We start from the raw sequence: 24,375 nt of genomic DNA, 5'->3' as shown, positions 1-24,375 counted from the left end.
CTGTGGAAAATAGGCTTAAGCATACAACCTAACCAAAAAAATCGCGTGCGTTCTGGGGTTACCAAAGGTTCATACGTGAAACTTACAGAAATAATTCGAGTTTTCTTTGGTGGTAAAGGAAGAGGAAGGTTAGATGAATTTCGATTTATGGCAGCCTCTATGGCAATCATTTCCTGTTCATACAGCTTCTTGATCTTGCAACATTCCACAAGTATAAAATGGGGCAAGGTCCTATTCATTACACAGTTCCGGATATACTACAGTGGCAAGAAAGAATAAGGTAAGGATTTTCAAGCAAAACTTAAATCAACAGAAGAATAAAATTAAGCTGAACAACACTAGAACAAATGCACTGTGAAAGAGTATCTTAAATAACAACTCAATGTCAAGAATATGAGAAATAAAAATCACAACATAAAATTGCTACAATTAATTGAACATCTACATACCTGAGAACTGAACTAGATACTTCTTATATGTTAGAGCTAATCATCATAACTCTAAAAGACAGATTTTCCCCTTTTAATAGACGAAAGAACTGAAAATCAGAAAGCTAAATTACACAGCTAGTATCTTTAACACCTGGATTTAAATCCATTTGTCTGACTTCTTTTCTGTTTGCTAAACTTTGGAGAAATATGTGCCACAGTATAGATGTTTTATTTTCTCTTCTCTGCACTTAAGACCTGACAGTATGACCAACTGGCACACCTTTCCAGGGGCAGGACTTGATCGTCATAGACTGTGATGCCACACTGCCACCTCTGACCAGTAAGTCAGGAAAGGTGAATATGTAGTACACATGTGGCCATTTTTTATAAGTCTTGAGGTGGCCACATTTCCATGGATCCCTGAGGCAGACCTGGTACCTTTTCAGCACAGGGCTCCAGGCACCCATTACTGCCTTTCCATCAAAAACTTAACTGGCCATTTGAGCTTGATGCTCTGTTTCATTTCCATGAAACCAGAATGATTCTCCAGAGGCATAAAAGAAGAGGGGTGGTTATTCACATTACCAAAGATTCCTAACATAATGAATAGAAATCCAATGTACTCCTCACTATAATAAATTTCCTATACAGATATAAAGTGTGACTCAGTATATTGTATTCAATTCAGAACCACTGAAAATACACTTCTGGAAAAAAGAAAATTTCCAGAATGGCCTATAAGTGGGAGTTAACATGATACTATGATAAATAAATTCATTCAAAAACTTTTCACTATGAAAGATGTATCATTTCATTTCCTTCAGGTTCCTTCACCTTCATTGTATATTTTCTTTCTCACATGACCTTGTACAAAAAACACACGTCTTTAGTTTTCTTTGTAATAACAAATTCCAGTTTGAGCAAAACAATGTACTTTCTTCCTATTAAGGTTTAAAAAAAAAGTGTTAAATTAAAGAAGCAGTAGGCTACTTAAAAGATGGCAGAGGGCTTCCCTGGTGGCGCAGTGGTTGAGAGTCCGCCTGCCGATGCAGGGGACGCGGGTCTGTGCCCCGGTCCGGGAGGATCCCACATGCCGCGGAGCAGCTGGGCCCGTGAGCCATGGCCGCTGAGCCTGCGCGTCTGGAGCCTGTGCTCCGCAACGGGAGTGGCCACAACAGTGAGAGGCCCGCGTATCACAAAAAAAAAAAAAAAAAAAAAAAAAAAAGATGGCAGAACATGAAGGGAAGAAGTCAGTACTTAGATGTCACCACCAAGCACTTTTCATCTTCCTTCTTCCTCTCATGGGCTAGAGTTCAAGCACTTACTGTCAGAATGTCACAGATCCCAAAGCTGTGCACAGAGGTTATAACTGCTGCTAGACTTTCTACCTACTAAACCAAGGATTAAGGGCTACACTAAAAATCTGAAAAAAAAAAAAAAAAAAAAAAAAAAAGAAGGGGAGGACACAAAATCCCCTGTTACCTGGTAATAAATCAGAGCTCCTTCTCAAACAGACATCACTTAATAACTGGCATGCCTGTATCCCTCTTGCTTAAAACAAACAACAAAAATCACAAATAAGAGTAATCAGAGGTTTCCATGGTGGCACAGTGGTTAAGAATCCGCCTGCCAATGCAGGGGACACAGGTTCAAGCCCTGGTCAGGGAAGATCCCACATGCCGCAGAGCAACTAAGCCCATGCGCCACAACTACTGAAGTCCGGGAGCCTAGAGCCCACGAGCCACAACTACTGAGCCTGTATGCCACAACTACTGAAGCCCATGCGCCTAGAGCCCGTGCTCCACAACAAGAGAAGCCATGGCAATGAGAAAGCCGCACACCGCAACGAAGAGTAGCCCCCACTTGCTGCAACTAGAGAAAGCCTGAGCGCAGCAAGGAAGACCCAATGCAGCCAAAAATAAATAAATTAATTAATTTTTAAAGAAAGAGTAATCACATATTTTCCTAAAATTCTGTTACTATTTACCTCTAACTTGGCACTTAACCCAGTATTCTTTATGTAACAACCATTTTTTGGTCTCCAAATGTAATTTTAACAAAAATATCCTCAAGTTCCTTGAAGGCAAAGCTTCTTTAAATAGCATACCTTATGCTGGGGGAAGGGGTGTCGCAATGCACATATCTTATTTAAACTCCACTATACTCCAAAAATAACCTGAGGCACATCAATTCCCTGCATAAAACATCTACACAAAGAATTCATGACTAAATGTAAATAAATGGTAAATTGACAGTTAAAACACATACCTGGAACTGAATTAGTGGGTGATCACCAAACACATATTCTACTCTCCCACTGACTTGCAACACATAGTCATAGGGGCTAACTTCATCTTCTTTCCCATGAATAGTCAAACGTTTTTGGATTGCCAATTCATTTATTTTGATAGGATTCATATTAGGAGATACTTGAAAGCTAAACACATCCTAAAAAGGGGGGTAGAAAAAAGAAGCAATTTTGTATTTACACTGGAAAAAAAAATCACTCTTTACATTTGTACTTATTATTAAGTACTACAGTGTACACAACTATACATAATGTTTACACATGTACATCCTTTACATTTAATTTCCAGTAAATTTTCTTTCCCCCTACCAATCCTGGAAAATCATTTTTTAACCTAAATGAATACCTTGTTACAGTTCATCTCATTTTTAGTTTAGTGTTCCCACATGCTGCTTCCCAATGCTGGTTATCAGCAGTGATGGTGAAATGGCCAAATGAGAATTTAAAGAATTTGAGGGGGGGTGGGCGGGGTGATGCATGTATGATGGAGTCGGTTGCCAAACATCCTTTATTTTGAGATTCTGTCATTCCTATTTTTTGATGGTAAAATGTTTATTCACTTATGAAATAGTGCTGGCAATAAATTACGGTATGGGGTTTGGGTTTTTTTTAAAGCAATAATAGCCTAAATAAAAATCTATAAACTCGGGCTTCCTTGGTGGTGCAGTGGTTAAGAATCCGCCTGCCAATGCAGGGGACACGGGTCCGAGCCCTGGTCCGGGAAGATCCCACATGCCGCGGAGCAACTAAGCCCGCGAGCCACAACTACTGAGCCCACGTGCCACAACTACTGAAGCCCGCGTGCCTAGAGGCCATGCTCCACAACAAGAGAAGCTACCGCAATGAGAAATCCGTGCACCACAATGGAGAGTAGCCCCCGCTCGCCGCAACTAGAGAAAGCCCGCACCCAGCAACAAAGACCCAACACAGCCAAAAATAAATAAATAAATTTATTTTTTAAAAAAATCTATAAACTCTATGTGACTTTCTAAAATTATTTCATGACTTAAAAATTTACTATTCTGTATGATCAAAAACTCTAAGAATTTTTGGTTTAATCCCTGGGAAGTATTTAGCCGAAAGAAAAGGAGACTAAGGAGACATATGATAGCTATATTCCAATTACCTGAATATCTGGCATGTAGAATAAAGGGAGATTGAATGGATACATATTAAATAAGAAAGTATAACCAGATAAGCAGAAGTCACAGAAAGCTAGTTTGAATTTAATTTTTTAAATTCAAAATTTAAATGTGTGCTTGCTCACAGTGAAAACATGCTACTTCAGTAGGCAGAGGGCTCCCATAGCAACTGGATGTATTTGGTTAGAGACACAGGATATAAAGGATGGTGAAAAGAATTATTATGTTATATAAAGAGTCTGCCTAGATGATGTCTAAACTCCTTTCACCGTTAAGTTCTATGACTGCTTGAATCCAATAAGATTTTACATCTATATTTCTCTTCTAACTTCAAAACACTTCTTTTCACATATACTTTGTTACAATGATGATCACATTAAAATTTGTATATCCAGTAGAGGTTTGACCCATATGTGATGAAATTCAAACTGACCTAGATGGACAAATTGCCCGGAGCAGGTATTTTCAAGTTGAATTCTAATCACCTTTTAACAGTAAAATTCCCTATTTCAACTCTTTCAACAATGCAGAATTCCTTAAACAGTATTTTAAATTTGATCTTTACACTTTATGATATCCAATTCTTGGCTTAAATTGAACTTGAGTCTCAACATATCTCAGTATAGAGTGGCAAATTGTTTTCTTTTTTTTTTTTTCTAGACAAACTTCCTTTGCAAAATGCCTGAATGTAGGATCCTTTTTTTACATCTGACCTAACAAATACTTAATAACATGTTTTTGGCAAGGAGGCCGACTTGATAAAATGAGAAACACCTGGAAAAAATCCTGACTCTACCACTGACCAGCTATGAAGCAGGGCACAAAAGAACTCAAACTTCTCTCCCTTTCAGTTTCTTCACTATAAAATGGGGTTAAAATAACAACACTTTATTGGGTTGTTGTGAGAAGTAGACAATATATTTCAAAAATACCTTTCATAATTCCTGGCATAGTAAAGTGCTCAACATAGAAGGACTACTGATAAAGGTTTTCTTATTGTTATCACAGTAACTGAAGAACAAAACAAAATATCCCTGTACTCCTACCCTAATTCCAAGGCCAGAGACTAGATGATAAAATGAGCACACTTCATACAAAGGCAGTAGCATAATCTAGTTTGTAAAATTGCTATGAACATTCAGATACAGATCAACTGTATATACACTCTATTATAATGCCCAATTCCGAACCGGCACTTAGTTCACGTACTCACAGAATGCAAATGTAAGAAAATGGAAAAAAAGAGCTCTTTGATCAAACCTTTCATTTTATAGACAAGAGAAAAATCACAAGAGAAAATAAAATTATATCCACATTAAACAACATTATCTATACCAGGGGTTGGCAAACTTTTTCTCTAAAGAACTAGGCTTTGCTAACAACATATGAGTATCTGTCGCATATTCTTCTTTCTTTTCTTTTTAACATCCTTCAAAATTCTTGGAGTTTTTTATATCCCACAAAAAATATAAAAACCATTCAAAACCACTGCAGTTTGCAGACCTCGATCTAGACAAAAATGCATCAAAAAACCATATATGTGCAAAGGATGTGTCACTTTAGGTTGTCACATATAATCCTAAATATATTTCCATCTTAAATCTAAAAATGATCTATGTCAGTCTTTACTAGGTGAGGAACAGCCTCCTCTAACATTGGTGCTGCATTCTGGTAAAATTCACAAATTTATTGTAAAGTATTTCTTAAAATAATATAATACTACCTGACAATTTTCAAAATGAACAGCCACAATGAGCTTTCCTCCGTAAAGTTTATCTTCTAGATTTTCAGGGATGGATGGTTCATGCTCTGGTGGATAGGTTTGCTTTAGCCAATCCATCCAAGACAATCCCACAAGCGACTGAATCTTTTCCTCACTGAATCTGCGCATTTTTATTCGGAATTCATTCACCTCAGGATCCTTCAAGGCATCAAATTCATGCAAACCTAAACAAAAATTTTAAACGTGTCATTTTGAGTAGCTAAGAGAATACAAAATATACTCAAAAAAAGATAATTTGGATGCTTGGTTTTTATGAAGCCAACAAAACTGAACAGGAAAATATTATGAAAGATAAAGAGAATATTATGAAAGATAAAAAAATATTCAAGATAAAATAACGAACTTCATGTATAGAAGATGAACATACAATTAGATTTCTAAAGAATACAAACTTGAAACCTCTTAAAGAAATATAGCTGGTTACCAATTTTAAAAAGATAATCACTGAAATTCACAGTACTATTTTAAAACCACATATGAAAAAGCCAGTTTTTCTTTACAAATCAAGTAAATCACATTTAAAATATTTAAGAAAGGCTAAGAATCTGAAAACTTTACAAATAAGCCTAAAACTCAAGTTATTACTTAAAACTCAGTAAACTTCAATTTTATAAACTTTCAGTTTACTGTGATTTTTCAACAATGGTTATAGCATATCAGCTAGTCAAAAATCTCATAAACATAAAACTACTTTTTGTTGTACTGAATTATGAACCACTTCTGCCATGAAAATAACTATATAACAGCCTGTATAAGCTTATAATTATTCTAATAAATAATTCTAGATATCTAAAATAATAGAACATGTATAAATTTTTATATGTGCATTAATTTTTACCTATCAGATTGGCAAACATTTTAAAGTTGGACAAAACCTTAAGCTGGAAGGGACAGAAGAGAAATAGGCATATTTAATATTTATTAGAACACACACACACACACACACACACACACACACACACACACACACACACACACACAGTTTTGACCCTGGTATTCCACCAAGAGGAAGTGCAACCTGAGCGACTCAGGACCAACTAGTGAAAGTCAAATATGTTCCCCAAACCAGTCACGTTAAGATGCCCAGCTTCTCGTGAGCCCACCTTGCGCTTCCTCCTGCCAGCAACTTCCATCAGGCATACATGAAAGCCATCCACTTTCTCTACGATAAAAGTTTATCACTCCCCTGCCTGACTCTGAGTCACTGCCAAACACAAAATTCCTTTATTATAGCAAGCTCTGAGTAAAAAGTCTGTTCTCATTTGCATGATTGTTTATTTCCACAAATCTATGGAAATAATTGTACAGATAACATGATATCAGTACAAGCATGTTCACTGTAGCTTTGTTTATAATAAACAAAAAACTGGAAACAACCTAAAGATAATCATTAAGACCTGGTAAAAAAAATTAAGATATATCCATATACCATGATAGAGTGGTGCAAGTGCTAAAATGAATGAAGTAGATCTGTGTTGTTAGGATAAAAGTCCCAGATATATTAAATATATAAAGCAGGAACACAATAGGTCTCTCAAGATTCCTTTTATGCAAATTCAAAAGAAAGAATATAGAATGCATATAAATTTTTGCCTTGAAAACTGAGATAATATTAACAGCATTTCATAGTGTTGGAGAGGGAAGCACAGTGTGGCAAGCTGTTACTTTTCATTCTGTAGGGCCAAATCAATACTATATCATTTGAATATATGCACGTCAATGAGTGTTATCTTGATAGTAGACTTACCTGCATTGTATATTTACGTCTATTAAAACAGTCATTATTTCTAAAATAAATATTAGCACTGATTTGACGTATTAAATATAGAAAATTTAAAATGTTTAAGTTCCATAATACAACAAAGGTAAAATCTTGAGGGTAAAATATGATTTCTTGGATAGTTTTAGATCTGGAATAAAATATATTACTCTAAATCAGCTATGTGAATGAACTGTAATTTAAGCAACTACCTTAAGTATCTTAGAGCTTCTTCCTTTGCACTGTTCAAACTATTCCTATTCACAGATCATCGGTACTACAGATAAGGACATGGAAATGGATACCTAATAATAGATACATCTAACAAAAATCAAACTCTTTATCTCCCTTTATCTACTAAAAGTCATGTCTAATCCACTTTCTAAATGTCTCTCAACTCCGTCTAGTTCTCTTAGGTCCTATAGCCATTACCTTAATCCTAGCTACCATCATCTCTCCCATGGATTAATTATTACATCAGTTTTTCATTAATTTCTCTACTCACAATCTTAATCCCTCCAATCCATTTCCATTCCCCAACCTAAATAATTTTTCTAAAATGAAAATCTGATGATGTTACTCCCCTACTTAAATCCCTTCAATAGCTTCCCAATTGCTCTTACGAATTAAATCTCTACTTTTTACACGGCCTGGATGGCTCTGCATGCTCTGAAGCCGGTTGCCGCTCTGGACTTCCTGCTTATCCTAGCTGTCCCTTAAGCAAATCATAGTCAATTTCTTTTATTCCTTGAATAGGCCATCATTCCTATATGCCATTCCCACTTGGTTTTCCTTCTTCCATCTCCTTTCACCTACTCAACTCCTAATGAGCGCTTAAGTCACAGTTTAGCTGTTTGTCGGCAAAGAGGAAGGCCCTGACTCACCCAGTTGATTTAAGTGACCCTCCTTGACTTATAACAGCTTATACATTGTATTGTAACTGTCGGTTTACTGATCCATTATTTCCCACTGGATTGTGAGCTCCAAGCAGACAAAGACCACATTACCCAAGTTCAGTGCTGTGGTTCACAAGTATAAACACTCAATATAAACTGTTGAATTGCAATTGCTATTGTTTTGGTGATTTTTTTTCAATAATATAAATAAGGGACTCTTTTCATATAACTATGAGAGACAACTGAAAAGTACAGATTTCTTTCATACATCCCAGACTCACTAAATACCAATCTCTGACAATCTGCTTTTTAAGAAACTGATGAATGGTTACCTAATCTATAACAAAGGAGGCAAGTGGACTTCCCTAGTGGTCCAGTGGGCAAGACTCCACGCTCCCAATGCAGGGAGCCCAGGATGTGATTCCTGGTCGGGGAACTAGTTCCTGCATGCATGCCACAACTAACACTCTGCATGCTGCAACTAAGAAGCCCGCATGCCACAACTAAGAAGTCTGCATACTGCAACTAAAGATCCCACATGCCACAACAAATATCCTGTGTGCCACAACTAAGACACAGCACAGTCAAAATAAATAAATATTTTAGGGCTTCCCTGGTGGCACAGTGGTTGAGAGTCCACCTGCCAATGCAGGGGACACGGGTTCGTGCCCTGGTCTGGGAAGATCCCACATGCCGCGGAGCGGGTGGGCCCATGAGCCACGGCTGCTGAGCCTGTGCGCCCAGAGCCTGTGCTCCGCAACAGGAGAGGCCACAACAGTGAGAGGCCCACATACCACAAAAAATAAATAAGTAAGTAAATAAATAAATATTTTAAACAACAACAAAACAAAGGAGGCAAGCATATACAATGTAGACAAGACAGTCTCTTCAATAAGTGGTGGTGCTGGGAAAACTGGACAGTTACATGTAAGAGAATGAAATTAGAACACTCCCTAACACCATACACAAAAATAAACTCAAAATGGATTGAAGACCTAAATGTAAGGGCAGATACTATAAAACTCTTAGAGGAAAACAGAGGCAGAACACTCTCTGACATAAATCGAAGCAAGATCTTTTCTGATCCACCTTCTAAAGTAATGACAATAAAACCAAAAATAAACAAATGGGATCTAATTAAACTTAAAAGCTTTTGCACAGAATGAAACCATAAACAAAAGAAAAAGATAACCCTCAGAATGGGAGAAAATATTTGCAAACAAAGCAACCAACAATTAATGTCCAAAATATACAAATGGCTCATGCAGCTCAATAACAAAAAAACAAACAACCCAATCAAAAAATGAGAAGAAGACCTAAACAGACATTTCTCCAAAGAAGACATACAGATGACCAAAAAGTACATGAAAAGATGCTCAACATCACTAATTATTAGAGATATGCAATCAAAACTACAATGACATTATCACCTCACACCGGTCAGAATGGCCATCATCAAAAAATCTATAAACAATAAGTGCTGGAGAGGGTACGGAGAAAAGGGAACCGTCCCACATTGTTGGTGGGAATGTAAACTGGTACAGCCACTATGGAGAACAGTATGGAGGTTCCTTAAACAACTACAAATACATATGACCCAGCAATCCCACTACTGGGCATATACCCTGAGAAAACCAAAATTCAAAAAGAGTCATGTACCAAAGTGTTCATTGCAGCTCTATTTACAATAGCCCAGAGATGGAAACAACCTAAGTGCCCATCATTGGATGAATGGATAAAGAAGATGTGGCACATATATACAATGGAATATTACTCAGCCATAAAAAGAACGAAATTGAGCTATTTGTAATGAGGTGGATAGACCTAGAGTCTGTCATACAGAGTGAAGTAAGTCAGAAAGAAAAAGACAAATACCATATGCTAACACATATATATGGAATTTAAGGGGAAAAAAATGTCATGAAGAACCTAGGGGTAAGACAGGAATAAAGACACAGACCTACTGGAGAACGGACTTGTGGATATGGGGAGGGGGAAGGGTGAGCTGTGACAGGGCGAGAGAGAGGCATGGACATATATACACTAACAAACGTAAGGTAGATAGCTAGTGGGAAGCAGCCGCATGGCACAGGGATATGGGCTCGGTGCTTTGTGACCGCCTGGAGGGGTGGGATAGGGAGGGTGGGAGGGAGGGAGATGCAAGAGGGAAGAGATATGGGAACATATGTATATGTATAACTGATTCACTTTGCTATAAAGCAGAAACTAACACACACACACACACACACACACACACACACAAAAACTAAAAATAGAACTACCATATGACCCAGCAATCCCACTCCTGGGCATATATCCAGAGAAAACCATAATTTGAAAAGATACATGCACCCCAATGTTCATTGTAGCGCTATTTACAATAGCCAAGACATGGAAGCAACCTAAATATCCACTGACAGAGGAATGGATAAAGAAGATGTGGCACATATGTACATTGAAATATTACTCAGCCATAAAAAAGAACGAAATAACGCCATTTGCAGCAACATGGATGGACCTAGAGATTGTCATACGGACTGAAGTAAGTCAGACACAGAAAGATAAATATCATACGATACTGTTTATATGTGGAATCTTAAAAAAAGGGGGGGTTACAAATGAACTTATTTACAAAACAGAAGTAGAGTCATGGATGTAGAAAACAGTTATCAGGGGATACGGCAGGGGGAGGGATAAATTGGGAGATTAGGATTGACATATACACACTACTATATATAAAATAGATAACTAATAAGAACATGCTGTATAGCACAGGGAACTCTACTCAATACTCAGAAATGGCCTATATGGGAAAAGAATCTAAAAAAAAAAAAAAGGAGTGGATATATGTGTATGTATAACTGCTTCACTTTGCTGTACATCTGAAACTAATACAACATTGTAAATCAACTATACTCCAACAAAAATTAAAACAAAAAAAGAAAGGAAGGAAAAAAAAATGAAAGAAAAAGGAAGAAATGGATGAAGCCTGAATTGGGGAACTACTATAAAGATCTCTTAAAAGTAGAAACTTTACCAAAAATAAAAAGTTAGGCTAAGGAATTTAATTTTAAGCCTAGTTAATTGCCTATATGTCTTGTGGTATGAAAATTTGATAGCAAAGCTTAAATTTTAAGATAAGAGTACTGTATAGTTTACAGTCAAATATAAATTTTTGATATTAAAAAAGTACTGAATGAACAATTTCTTCATATTAAAGATACTGTTAAAATCCTACAGACTATGTATTTCCTTCACTTTAAGGTATGCCACAGCTTTAGATAGGTGAGGAGAAAAAGGAAGTGTTCAAATACTTTTTTCAGGATGCTGACAAAATCCTCTGATCAAGATTTACTACTGGGTATTTGGAGAAATTAATGCAGGAGTAACAAGTACCTTCTCTACAGAGAATAATCAGAACCCCAGCAGTAGCTCTATAAATAATTATTGAGAATAAACAGAAAATGAAATAATTAGGCATATCATCTTTCAGGAAAAGGTATTTTTAGACCCGTCAGGGCAGTTATGTCTGTAAAGGTTCTATTGTTTTCGCTGGGGAGGAGGAGGCAGCAAACTTGTTCCTGAAGTTAAATTGAAATAATTGTTCATTGTTTTCCCAGGAGGCATGACCTCACAAAGTCCCGGTTGTAGTCATCACATACAAATCAGCAACTGCAAAAAATGACTTGTTAGGTATTTAAAGTAAAATTTCATTCTAAAACATCAGAACAGACTTACTCAACTTCCTAAATGACTGTTAACATTTGAATTTGTGTATATGATCATAAGGCCAGCTTTCCTAAACTGCTGAGGGTCTAAAGTACAATTTATAAATTTTAAGAGCTTATAAACTGTTTAATTCAATGCAATAAAACACTCGTGGCATTTTCTTAAGTCATTCAAATTGCAGGGCACATTGCATAAAAAAATTTTTGTACAATAAGCTTTATACACTAAATGAAATATGAAATATGGTACATTGTTTATAAAAAGAGAAATTCAATTCTAATATATATTAGATCTCTGTGCTGTTAGTAGGGTGAAGTTAGAGTTGTCAAATTTAAAAACAAAAAAACAAAAAAAACACAGTATGTCTAGTTCTATTTGAATTTTAGATAAACAGTGAATGACTTTTTGGCATTAAGAGTATCCCATGGATCTACTGTATTTTTATTTGGTAAATCTGACAAGCTTAGGTACAGATAATGGTGGCTAATGATTCCATATGCTTTGGAGATCAAGACCCAAAGAAAGCACAGTGATCTAAGTTTTGAAAAGATGGTAAATCTCAAAAAGACACCTATATTCTCATAAAAGTTAACTCTCTCTGTGATGCTAACCTTTTGAATTGTCAAATATTTCAGCTTCCCTAAATATCAGCAGAAAAATACAGAAAAACAATATTTTCACAAACATGCACACAAAACTGCTTAAAAAGAACTATATCAAAATATTATCAGTGGATATTCTTGTCCTGGATAAAACTAAGTGATTTTTTTATTCTTTCTACTTTTACATATACTCTAATTCAAAGGAAAAATTTTTACTAATGGAGAATAATTAAAAGTTTAAAAAAAATCTTAGGAGCTCTGAAAAACAGAAAGGCATGCTTTCTATTGAAGCTATTAATATAGTTTTGAACAATCTGTATGTTATACAATTACAAGCCTATTTAATGGGGGAAAAAGTCATTGCCAAAGCAAACTAGGTAACATCTGAAATAATCAAACATTTTTAAATACCAGGGTGTCATTCAGTAAATAAACAAGCTTCTGTTCTAAGTACTCAAAGGGAAGAGTTTAGTCCCACTGTGTAATCATTAGCTAGCCTGAATTAACTATAGGTCAAGATCAAAGAATAGTATCTTAAAGGTACTTACTATCTTAAAGGGGATGGTACTATATTATCCTATAAGAGTGAATGTGATCAATACAGGTAGCCAATCCAGATCCAACACTCTTCAGATATTTTTGGTTTTGTACTTTAAGCCTCCTCTTCAGTAATCCCCCTTGCAGTATGCAAATTCAAGTTAATACCCTGTCTAAGGCAGGATACCACTGGCCCTTTAGACATCTAAGATTACTACAGCAAGAGAGACTGCTCCGTGTTTACTGTGTTACTCACAATTCTCCCTGAAATTAATATGCAAAGAATAATGTGGGCATGATATATCTTGACTTGCTATAAAAGTAACTTCTACTTAAAACATAACTTGACTTATGGAGTAAAATTTATGGAAACATCAATCAGCTTAAAGTCTCGGTTAGCATAGAGTTGTGCATAAATTATGTTCATACTAGACGGGTAGTTCACAAGAAACTTAGGATGCATCTCTTAAAAAGGGCTTCTCAAAGTACCTGAGGCAAAGGAACAACTTTTTTATTTCAAATTTGCAAAAAAACAATACTTTTATAAAATAAAAATAATTCACTAGACATACAGATTGCCAACAAGCACATGAAAGATGCTCAACATCGCTAACTATTAAAGAAATGCCAATCAAAACTACAATAAAATATCATCACTGGTCAGAATGGCCATCATTAAAAAGTCTACAGGGCTTCCCTGGTGGCGCAGTGGTTGAGAGTCCGCCTGCCAATGCAGGGGACACAGGTTCATGCCCTGGTCCGGGAGGATCCCACATGCCGCAGAGCGGCTGGGCCCATGGGCCCGCTGAGCCTGCGCGTCCGGAGCCTGTGCTCCGCAACGGGAGAGGCCACAACAGTGAGAGGCCTGCGTACCGCAAAAAAAAAAAAAAAAAAAAAGTCTACAAATAACAAATGCTGGAGAGGGTGTGGAGAAAAGGGAACCCTCCTACACTGTTGGTGGGAATGTAACTTGGTTCAGCCACCGTGAAAAACAATATATGGAGGTTCCTCAGAACACTAAATATAGGGTTGCCACTTGATACAGCAATCCCACTCCTGGGCATATATCCAAACAAAACTATAATTCAAAAAGATACATGCACCCTTATGTTCATAGCTGCACTATTCACAATAGCCAAGACATGGAAAGAGCCTAGATGTCCGTCGACAGTTGAATGGATAAAAAAAATGTGGTATATATACACAATGGAATACTACTCAGCCATAAAAAATAATGCCATTTGCAGCAACATGGATGGACCAAGAGATTATCATACTAAGTGAAGTAAGTCAGAAAGAGAAAGACAAACACCATATGATATCACTTATATGTGGAATCTAAAATATGACACAAAAAAACTTATCTACAAAACAGAAACAGACTCATAGCCATACAGAACAGACTTGTGGTTTTTCAAGGGGTAGGGGAGGGGGATGGATGGATTGGGAGTTTGGGACTAGCAGATGCAAACTATTATATATAGAATGGATAAACAACAAGTCCTACTGTATAGCACCGGGAACTATATACAATATCCTGTGATAAACCATAATGGAAAAGAATGTATATTTATGCATAATTGAATCACTTCTTTATACAGCAGAAATTAACACAACATTGTAAATCAACTATACTTCAATAAATAAATTAAAAAAAATAAGTCACTGGAAAAGAAAAAGATAAAAAATACACACACCCTTGGATGTTGTGGCAATATCACATCGCTAGAGAAGTTTATTCTCGATTTCTATACTTACTTTATCTCAGACTGGTTAACAATGTACAGACCAGCACTGGCCCATGGACCACACCTTGCAAAGCAAGGTCTCAGATCATACTTACTACATGTTTATACAGATAGCAACAAACATGTTAAAAATTCAAAATAAGAATTTTTTTAATTACCTCTTCCTATAAGGACTCCAATTTTTGAGTCTAATTTTTCCCCTGGGTCACAACTTCTTGTCACTAATTTGAGAACTGGAAGAAAAGGTCTGACATCACAGAGTCTTCTTGTTTCATCTTCAAGCTCCTCATATACAGCAGTTTGATTCACACATGCAAACATATAGGAGTCAATTTCCATAAGGAGGTTAAACATTGGGTAATTATGAACTTGTTTCCATAACATCTGCAGGAAAAAGTAATAAGACATTTTCTGAAATGGAAATACTTGCTCAAGTGTACAAAGATATATCTACAAGGATGCTCACTGCAGCACTCTTTGGAAAACTCAAAAACTGAGGACAAGCAAACTGCTTAGCAATAAGGGATCAGTTAAGTGAATTATGGAATATTACAGAACTGTGAAAATAAAACAGAAAAACACAGTAACATGGAAAGCTATACGAGATATATTAAGGTTGGTTCCTTTTAAAAATAGCAATTGTAAGAGAATATTACAGAACTGTGAAAATAAAACAGAAAAACACAGTAACATGGAAAGCTACACGAGATATATTAAGGTTGGTTCCTTTTAAAAATAGCAATTGTAAGAGAATATGAACGGTATTTAACCCATTTTTGTAAAGTAATATAATGGTATAATGCAAAAAAATGCATTTATATAAACAAAAGTATTAAATGTGAAAATCTATGAAGAATAAGAATCACTGAAGACTTCCATATTTAGCATTCTGGTGGACATAAATAATTTCTAATTAAAAAGAAGAACATTTAAATTATGTATCATCTATCACCTCCATACAAAATTTACATTATTTTTGTCCTGAATTCTTTTCTATTCACCAGAGTTATCTCCATTAACTAGCACTGTCCTGTTAGGATGAGCAGAATCAATTTCTCATGATCTCCCCTGAAGTCTCCTGGATGAGATCACATAAAAGGTCACCACACAAACACAAGGTGGATTACATATTTTAACTGCAACCAGGACAAAAGTCAACAGCTGAGGGATAAAAATCGTGGCCAATCCTCAGATTCAGTTATATGAAACAAACAAGAGAAACTGATGCTAGGCAAAAAAAAAATTAAAAAAATAGGTAAATTGGACTTCATCAAAATTAGAAACTTTTCTGTACCAAAGCACACTATTATGAGAGTGAAAAGGTAGCTCACAGAATAGGAGAAATTATTTTCAAATTATATGTTTGATAAGAGATTACCATCCAGAATACATTAAAGAACTCCCATGACTCAACAACAAAAAACAATTGAATTAAAAAATAGGCAACGGTCTTGAACAGACAATTCTACAAATGGTCCATAAGAACATGAAGAGATGCCTGAAATCATTAGCCATTAGGGAAATGCAAATAAAAACTAAAATGAGAGGGCTTCCCTGGTGGCACAGTGGTTGAGAGTCCGTCTGCCAATGCAGGGGACACGGGTTCGTGCCCCGGTCCGGGAAGATCCCACATGCCGCAGAGCGGCTGGGCCTGTGAGCCATGGCTGCTGAGCCTGCGCGTCCGGAGCCTGTGCTCCGCAACGGGAGAGGCCACAACAGTGAGAGGCCCACGTACCACAAAAAAAAAAAAAAAAAAAACTAAAATGAGGTACCACTTCACAGCCATAAGAATGGTTATTACTTTAAAAAAAAAAACAAAAAAGGAAAACAAGTGTTGGCTAGCATTTTGAGAAACTGGAATCCTTTTGCATTGCTGGTGGGAAAGTAAAATGGTACAGTCATTGTAAAAAAAAAAAGTTTAGCAGTTTCTTAAAAAGTTAAAACAGAATTACCACATGATCCAACATATGGAGAGCAGGGATTCATACAGATACTTGTGCACCAATGTTCAGAGCAGCATTATTCACAAAAGACAAAAGATGGTTATAACCAAAATGTCCATCAAAAGATGAATGAATAAACAAAATGTGGTATATCCATACAATGAAATAATATTCAGTCTTAAAAAGGAATGAAATTTAGATACCTGTAACAACATGAATGAACTTTTAAAATATTATGCTAATTGAGAAAACCAGACACAAAAGGTCGACTACCGTGTGATTCCACTTACATGAGGTAGCTCGAATATACAAATTCATATAGACAGAAACTAGAATAGAGATTACCAGGGACTAGAAGAGGGGAAGTTTATTATTTACTAAGTACAGAGTCTGTGTTTAGGATGATGAAAAGTGCTGGAAATGGATAGTGGTGATGGATTGGGCAACACTGTGAATATACTTAATACCAAGAAACTGTGTGCCTAAAAATGACTCCTACGGTAAGTTTTATGTTATACGTATTTTACAACAATAAGTTTTTTTTAAAGGAGCATGGTTTCAATGGTTAATTCAGCTTCAGCTATAGCCACAGGCATCCATACCTGTCACTTGTGACTATAAAAATAAGTGTACTATCTGCCCCTGTAGGGTGCCCAAAACAATTAAAAAGTGATCCCTTTTCACTTAAGGGATTATGTAGTTCTAGAATTCTTATGTCTCCCTGATGAAGAAGCTTGGAAAAGAGTTATAAGGCTGTCCAAAGTCAAGCATTTTAAAAAGGTTTGTCATAAATACTTTTTCTTAAATATGTCATAAACCCCAATTTCCATATTGGGTTTAGCTATTTGAAAAACATTAAAGAGAAAGTTTAGGAAAATAATTTTACTTACAAGTCATAATCTTCACAAATCAATAGTACTCATCAATTTGCTTGAAAAAAATCATCCAACAAAACATGCAAGCCTTGTTATGTGAAAGAATTTGCTTTCAAATGAGGACACAGCATTGATTACTGGGGGAAAAAAATCTACTGAACAGCAGAAAACCTTTTTTTCCCCCAGAGTGACCATGAAAAATAGTGGGGATGGGGACAGAAAATGGGGATTAGAAAGGGAAGGAAAAGGAGAGAAGAGACAACCAACGAAAAATCACTTGAGGAAAAATAAACGTGATAAGCTCAAAGACAATTCATACAAAGATCGTACCTCAAAATAAAACTTTCTAGAACAATGTCAAATTCCTTTTGATAACCTGAACAAGCCTTTCAAACTAGCTAACATAAGCTAATTTGTCTTCATTCAGGTATCACACGTGGATTTTTTAAAAATTAAAAGTGAGTGGGAGTGAGAATGAGAATGTTTTATATAGCCAATAAACAAGATCCAAGACACAGTATGGATCAAAATCTTTAAAATATAATGACTTATAAACTTCTCTCAAATTTACCATATGATTTACATTAATAACATTCTAAAATGGAGGAACATTTTCCCCTAAGTGATATAGTAAGTAAGCTATGTTTATAGAAATTCAGCCTGATAACATACCTGTTTAATATAGGAAATGGTAGCTTCCCGAGGTACCTCCAACTGGATATAAATCCCAGTGGGCAAAAGGAAATCCACGGGTATGGAGCCATCAGATGCTATCTGTGAATCCACTGCCCAGATGTCAAGGATGTCTGCCATAGCAGGAGGCATTATGAAGCGGAAGCACACTCATAACCATGGGGTTCTAGAAATCAGTAAGTAAAACTTAGTGAATTAATTAGCCAAATTTTATACTAAAACATGATAAAGCTCACCAATCCATAATTAGTCCTTGGATTTCAATATAGCCAACAATGTAACAGGAGGTCAATTAAGTTAAGCAAGAGTAAGCCACCATAACTTAAAAATACTTTTGGTTATCACTACATAAATTATGTATATATACCATACTGATTCAAATTCAACATAATAAGTATATGACTTATTATGTGAAAGATGAAAGGTTTAAGGAGTACAGGCTCCTGAGAAATCCAGTTAACAACCACTCAACAGGGGATTCTCTCCAGACTTTACTTAGAGAATTGATATCCGCTTCTTCAACCAAATTTTTCTTGGCAAACTCCATGAAAAATGGCAATCAAGAGGGCCTTCCTTCAAAAATAATTTTCTATCAAGCTCACGAGAGAAATAAAATGTCATGAACTTAGTCCCATGACCCACCACCAAAGTATTAAAAAGACCAAATCCCCCAAACCAGCTGGCAAGGCGCTTTATGCTATGACTCTGGCCTGTTTTCCTTTGCTTCTCTGACTACTCCACAATCCAGGCTCTTGTGCCACAAGTGCTTTTTGCCTCCTGCTGCTAGACCTATGTTCACAGATATGTTGACATTGCCCGTACCAAACCACTATTCCAACAAATGCACCCTTCAACTGGACCATTTAAGTCTCATCTATTCCTTAAGGGCTTCCTTCAAGAAAGCACAACAATAATCCTGGGAAGAACATGGGCACTGAAGTTAAAAAAAACAAAACAAGGTTCAAATCCCACTTATTCAAAACATTCAAGTATCGTGTCAAAAGAGACAGACACCAACCTGAAGCATTTTGGGGCATCAAAAACAATAACGACATCCATGGATTGAAACACATGAAATATATACAAATGTGAGACAATGAAGATAGAGAAAAACCCTTTATTGGTCAACTTTGGAGACTGATTTGAAACAACCTGGGAAATTTAAATATGGATTAAATATCAGATAATTGTAAGGAAACTGTTCATTTTGTGAGGTATAATAATGGAATGTTATGTTTCTAAAAACCAGTCTTTATCAGTCAGAGACACATAATGAAGTATATATATATATAGGGATAAAATGACACTATGCTTGGCATTTGCTTTAAATTATTCCATTTTTGAAAACGTGAATGGGCAGCTGATTTCAACAAAGATGTAAAGGTAATTCGATGAGAAAAAAGAAAGTTTTTTCAACAAATGGTGCTGGAATTACTAGACATCCATATGCTAAGAAAATGAAGCTCAATCCATATCTCACATCAAAAATTATAAACTCAAAATGGATTGTAGGTCTAAATGTAAATGCTAAAACTGTAAATCCTCTAGAAGAAAACATAGGAGAAAAACTTGTGATCTTGCATTAGGCAAAGAATTCTTAGATACGACACCATAAGCACAATTCATAAAATAAAAAACTGATAAAATGAACATCACCAAAACTAAGAACTTCTGCTCTAAAGGAAGACACTGTCCATAATATAAAAAGACAAGCCACAGACAGGAGAAAATGCTTACGAATCATATAAAGAACTTGTATCCAGCATACATAAAGAACTCTCAACATACAATAATAAGAAAACAGCTCAGGGCTTCCCTGGTGGCGCAGTGGTTAAGAGTTGGCCTGCCAATGCAGGGGACATGGGTTCAAGCCCTGGTCCAGGAAGATTCCACATGCCGTGGAGCAACTAAGCCCATGTGCCACAACTACTGAGCCTACGTGCCGCAACTACTAAAGCCCATGTGCCTAGAGCCCGTGCTCCACAACAAGAGAAGCCACCGCAATGAGAAGCCGGCGCACTGCAACTAGAGAAAAGCCCACGCGCAGCAATGAAGATGCAACACAGCCGAAAATAAATAAATAAAAATTTAAAAAAAAAGAAATCCTGAATTCCTAAATTTGTTTATAAAAAAAGAAAAACAGCTCAGTTTTTTTAAAATGGCAAAAGATTTGAACAGAGGCTATCAAAGGAGATAGATGGATGATAAAAGGGCTCAATATCATTAGTCATATAAATTAAAACAACAGTAAGACACCACTACACACCTCTTACATGGCTAAAATTAAAAAGACCAACCATACTAAGTGTAGACAAGGAAGAAGAGGAACTGGAACTCTCATACACTGCTGATCGGAATGTTAAACACTAGAGCTGCTTTGGAAAACAGTTTGGCAGTTTCTTAACATACACCTACCATATGATCAAGTCATCCCACTTCTAAATATATACCCAAATGAAATGAAGGCATATATCCATGTAAAAACTTGTATATAACTGTTCATAGCAGCTTTATTTATACTAGCCAAAAATTGGGAAAAATTCAAATGTCCATCAACAAGTGAATGAATTTTTTAAAAAGTGGTACACTCATACAATAGAATACTACACACTCAAAAAAGCAAAAACAAACAAAAATCCACTACAGACACATTCAACAATGTGGACGAATCTCAAAATAATTACGCTGAGTGAAAGAAGCCTGACAAAAAGAGTACATACTGTATGACTCCATGTATATAAAAGTCTAGAAAAGGTAAACTCGTCTATAGTGACAGATCAGTGGTTGCCTTGTGTGGGAGAGGGCAGGGAAGCAGGAAAAGGTAAGAAGCAGGGATTACAAAGGGACACAAGGAAACTCTTGGGAGTGGTGGATATGTTTATTTACCTTGATTATGGTGATGATGGTTTCAGGGGTGTGTACATATGTCAAAATATATCAAATTATACACTTTAAATATGTGCAGTTTACTTTAAGTCAATCATCCCTCAATAAAACTGTTTTTAAAAGTGACAGAAATAGATGAAATGAGAGGCAAAATGTTGGTATTCACTGAATCTGGGTGATGAGGAGTACACTGTATTACTCCTCTGCTTTTGTATATGTTTGCTATTTTCGTAAAAAAGATTTTGTTAAATCCCATCTAAGGACGTCCCTGGTGGCGCAGCAGTTAATATGCCTGCCAATGCAGGGGACACAGGTTTGAGCCCTGGTCCGGGAAGATCCCACATGCCACGGAGCAAGTAAGTCCACGCACCACAACTACTGAGCCTGCGCTCTAGAGCCTGTGAGCCACAACTACTGAGCCCACGAGCCACAACTACTGAAGTCCGTGTGCCACAACTACTGAAGCCCACGCGCCTAGAGCCCATGCTCCACAACAAGAGAAGCCACTGCAATGAGAAGCCTGTGCACTGCAACGAAGATCCAATGCAGCCAAAAATAAATAAATAAAATAAATTAATTAAAAAAATAAAAGATTAAAAAAAATCCCATCTATACCATTTACCAGCTATGTGAATTTTGGTAAGTCACTTAAACTTCCTGAGCCTCCATTAACTAAAAAAGGGATTCATAATAAAATGCTCCTCCTGGGAACACGGTGACAAATGAAGGAGCTAATATGTGAGAGCCTGACACATTGCAAGTTCTGCTAAATGACAGCTTTCTCCCTTTACTGAACATCCTGGCCGTTACTGATTCCTCCCTCCTAAGTCTTACACCCCATAGCCTAGATCCACCACACTGACACTGTCATAAGGGTCCTGAATCTTTCAGATGTGCAAGCCTTGTTTCTGTAGGCAGAACAGAACAACGATTAAATATTTTGTTCTCAGAGTCTAACAGCTTAGTTGTAAAACCTGGCTCCATCACTCGCTAGCAGAGAGATCTTGGGCAAATCATATGCCTTCTTCCTACTTAAATTCCTTTATCTGTGAAATGGTGAAAACAACAGTAACTACCTCATAGCATACTTATTAACACTGAGTAAAGAATGCCTGGAATATAATAAGCTCCATGTTTGTTGCTATTTATTAATTTTTTTAATTCAAAAACTGTTAGTTCTTTTGAGCTGTGAGCCACATATATTCAACTACTTTTGTTTCCCCAAAAGTGATTAGCAGATAGTAGCCATTTGTAATCGTTTAATGAACTTAAGACCAAACAGTATTATCCCTACTCCAACAATTAAAAAAAAAGGAAAAAAAAAAAGCTCACAGGATAATAGAATTTATAACACCTAAAGGTAAGTACTTACTATGTGTCAGCATTCTAATAAAGTCTTACATGTGTTACTATATTTTATCCTTACTACTACCCTGTGGTAATACTACTACTCCTCAAGAAGCACCTGAGACTTAGAAAATCTGAGATCTCATGGATAAAAAGCAGCAGTCCTAGGATTTGAAGTTGGGTCTAACTCTAGAGGGTGAGCCCAACACCACACTCTACATAATGACTACTAAAGCACCATAAAAAGAGTCCGAGACATTTAACCATAATAAACCACATTACGTTGACTGTAAGCTCCTTGAGGTCTTGTGCCATGCTTCTTAAAATACTGTCTCTCACCACAGTGTACAGAAAAATCATTATACGTTTATATGTAGAAATTCTAAACTGATAAACTTTCACAGACAAGAACAAAATTACACAAAGTTACTACAGATGTCATTAACTGTCGCTGATCCTAGAAACGCTTTAGGCAAATCACTGCAGAACAGCCTTTAGAGATTGTCTTCAGTGGAGGAGCTTCTCAACTTTCCAAGTATTAGGCATTCAAGAAATATTTGAGGAACGAAAACATGCTACATCTAATTTTAAAGACCATGCTTTGCTTACCTTAAAATACCACCATGCAAAGACAAACAGGGAAAAGCCATCTCCTGAACACCAAGTACTACATGAGTTAGGAGTTGTCAACAAAAGCTGACAGGACAAACTAAAGTTAGCATTTAAAACTGAGATGAGTTTATGAAACATCAGCCAACTGTCACAGAATTACAATCAAGATAAACCTGTATACTCCCCTGGTTTCTTCAGCATAGATTTTTGGCAAGATTCTCATAACTGAAGCCAAATCACCTGATGAATATCCATAGTAATACAGGAGCACGAAATTATAAAAACAAAAACTCTGAGACCTCACCCTTACCAGACAACTGGAAATGATGAGACTTCCTGAGACTCTGGAGCCCAGAGCAGCAGCCTTTTCAAGGAGACATATTGTACCTCACTACCCAACAGCATCAACTCCCCAGATTCAAATTCTAAACTTCTTGGGTATTAGAGGCAAAACCACTATGGCAGATTTAAGAATTTCTTGATGAAGTAGTCATACCTAAAATGAATTACAAGAATGAATTAATGGGCCCCTACCTTTCTTACTTTCTAGATATGTCATTCAACACTCCCACACATACTATCCTTAATCCAGCCTTGCTTAACTGCTGATACTTGCCAGCATTTCCCATACTCTCTCCTGCCTCCTACCTTTAACCTATCATCCCTCTCCCTAGGTGGTCCTCAGCTACGTATGTCCTGACCAACTCTTAGTCTTCTAGACTCTTGGAATCCACCCCCAATACTCTTCTGTGCACTCAAGCACCAGGGCATATCTATGTCAAAGCAGGAGCACACTATATTGAAGCTTGTTGCTTAGTGAGAGCTTCCCAACCTCCTACTATTTCTGGCTCAATAAATATTTACTTCTGTCTGAATGAATGAATTCGAATTCTATGCAAATCACTAGAACAATTATATTGGATCATTAAAAAAGTGATTTTTTGGGTTTCCCTGGTGGCACAGTGGTTGAGAGTCTGCCTGCCGATGAAGGGGACGCAGGTTCGTGCCCCAGTCCAGGAAGATCCCACATGCCGTGGAGCAGCTAGGCCCATGAGCCATGGCCACTGAGGCTGTGTGTCCGGAG

The 24,375-nt window shown here is 36.6% G+C and overlaps 1 protein-coding gene across 2 annotated transcripts in view; it reads right to left on the bottom strand.

Annotated features, from left to right (window-relative positions):
* The window catches only part of PIK3CB (phosphatidylinositol-4,5-bisphosphate 3-kinase catalytic subunit beta), a 193,288-nt gene that overhangs the window by 86,114 nt on the left and 82,799 nt on the right, over nt 1-24,375 (bottom strand). Inside the window, exons 3-7 of one of the 2 annotated variants that reach the window (XM_082839733.1) lie at nt 18,426-18,612; nt 15,094-15,319; nt 5,605-5,828; nt 2,700-2,879; nt 87-257 (exon numbers count right to left, since the gene is read on the bottom strand). In XM_082839733.1, coding sequence (XP_082695859.1) covers nt 87-257; nt 2,700-2,879; nt 5,605-5,828; nt 15,094-15,319; nt 18,426-18,578 — 954 coding nt within the window. In that variant the 5' untranslated portion in view covers nt 18,579-18,612. Of the gene's footprint in view, nt 1-86; nt 258-2,699; nt 2,880-5,604; nt 5,829-15,093; nt 15,320-17,768; nt 17,851-18,425; nt 18,613-24,375 lie in introns of those variants that run through there. The other variant, XM_082839734.1, reaches the window with a different exon arrangement.

The sequence above is a fragment of the Leucopleurus acutus genome (genome assembly GCF_964270905.1).
Source record: "Leucopleurus acutus genome assembly, chromosome: 5".
NCBI lineage: Eukaryota > Metazoa > Chordata > Mammalia > Artiodactyla > Delphinidae > Leucopleurus > Leucopleurus acutus.
This window is presented reverse-complemented; position numbering and strand designations above follow the sequence as displayed.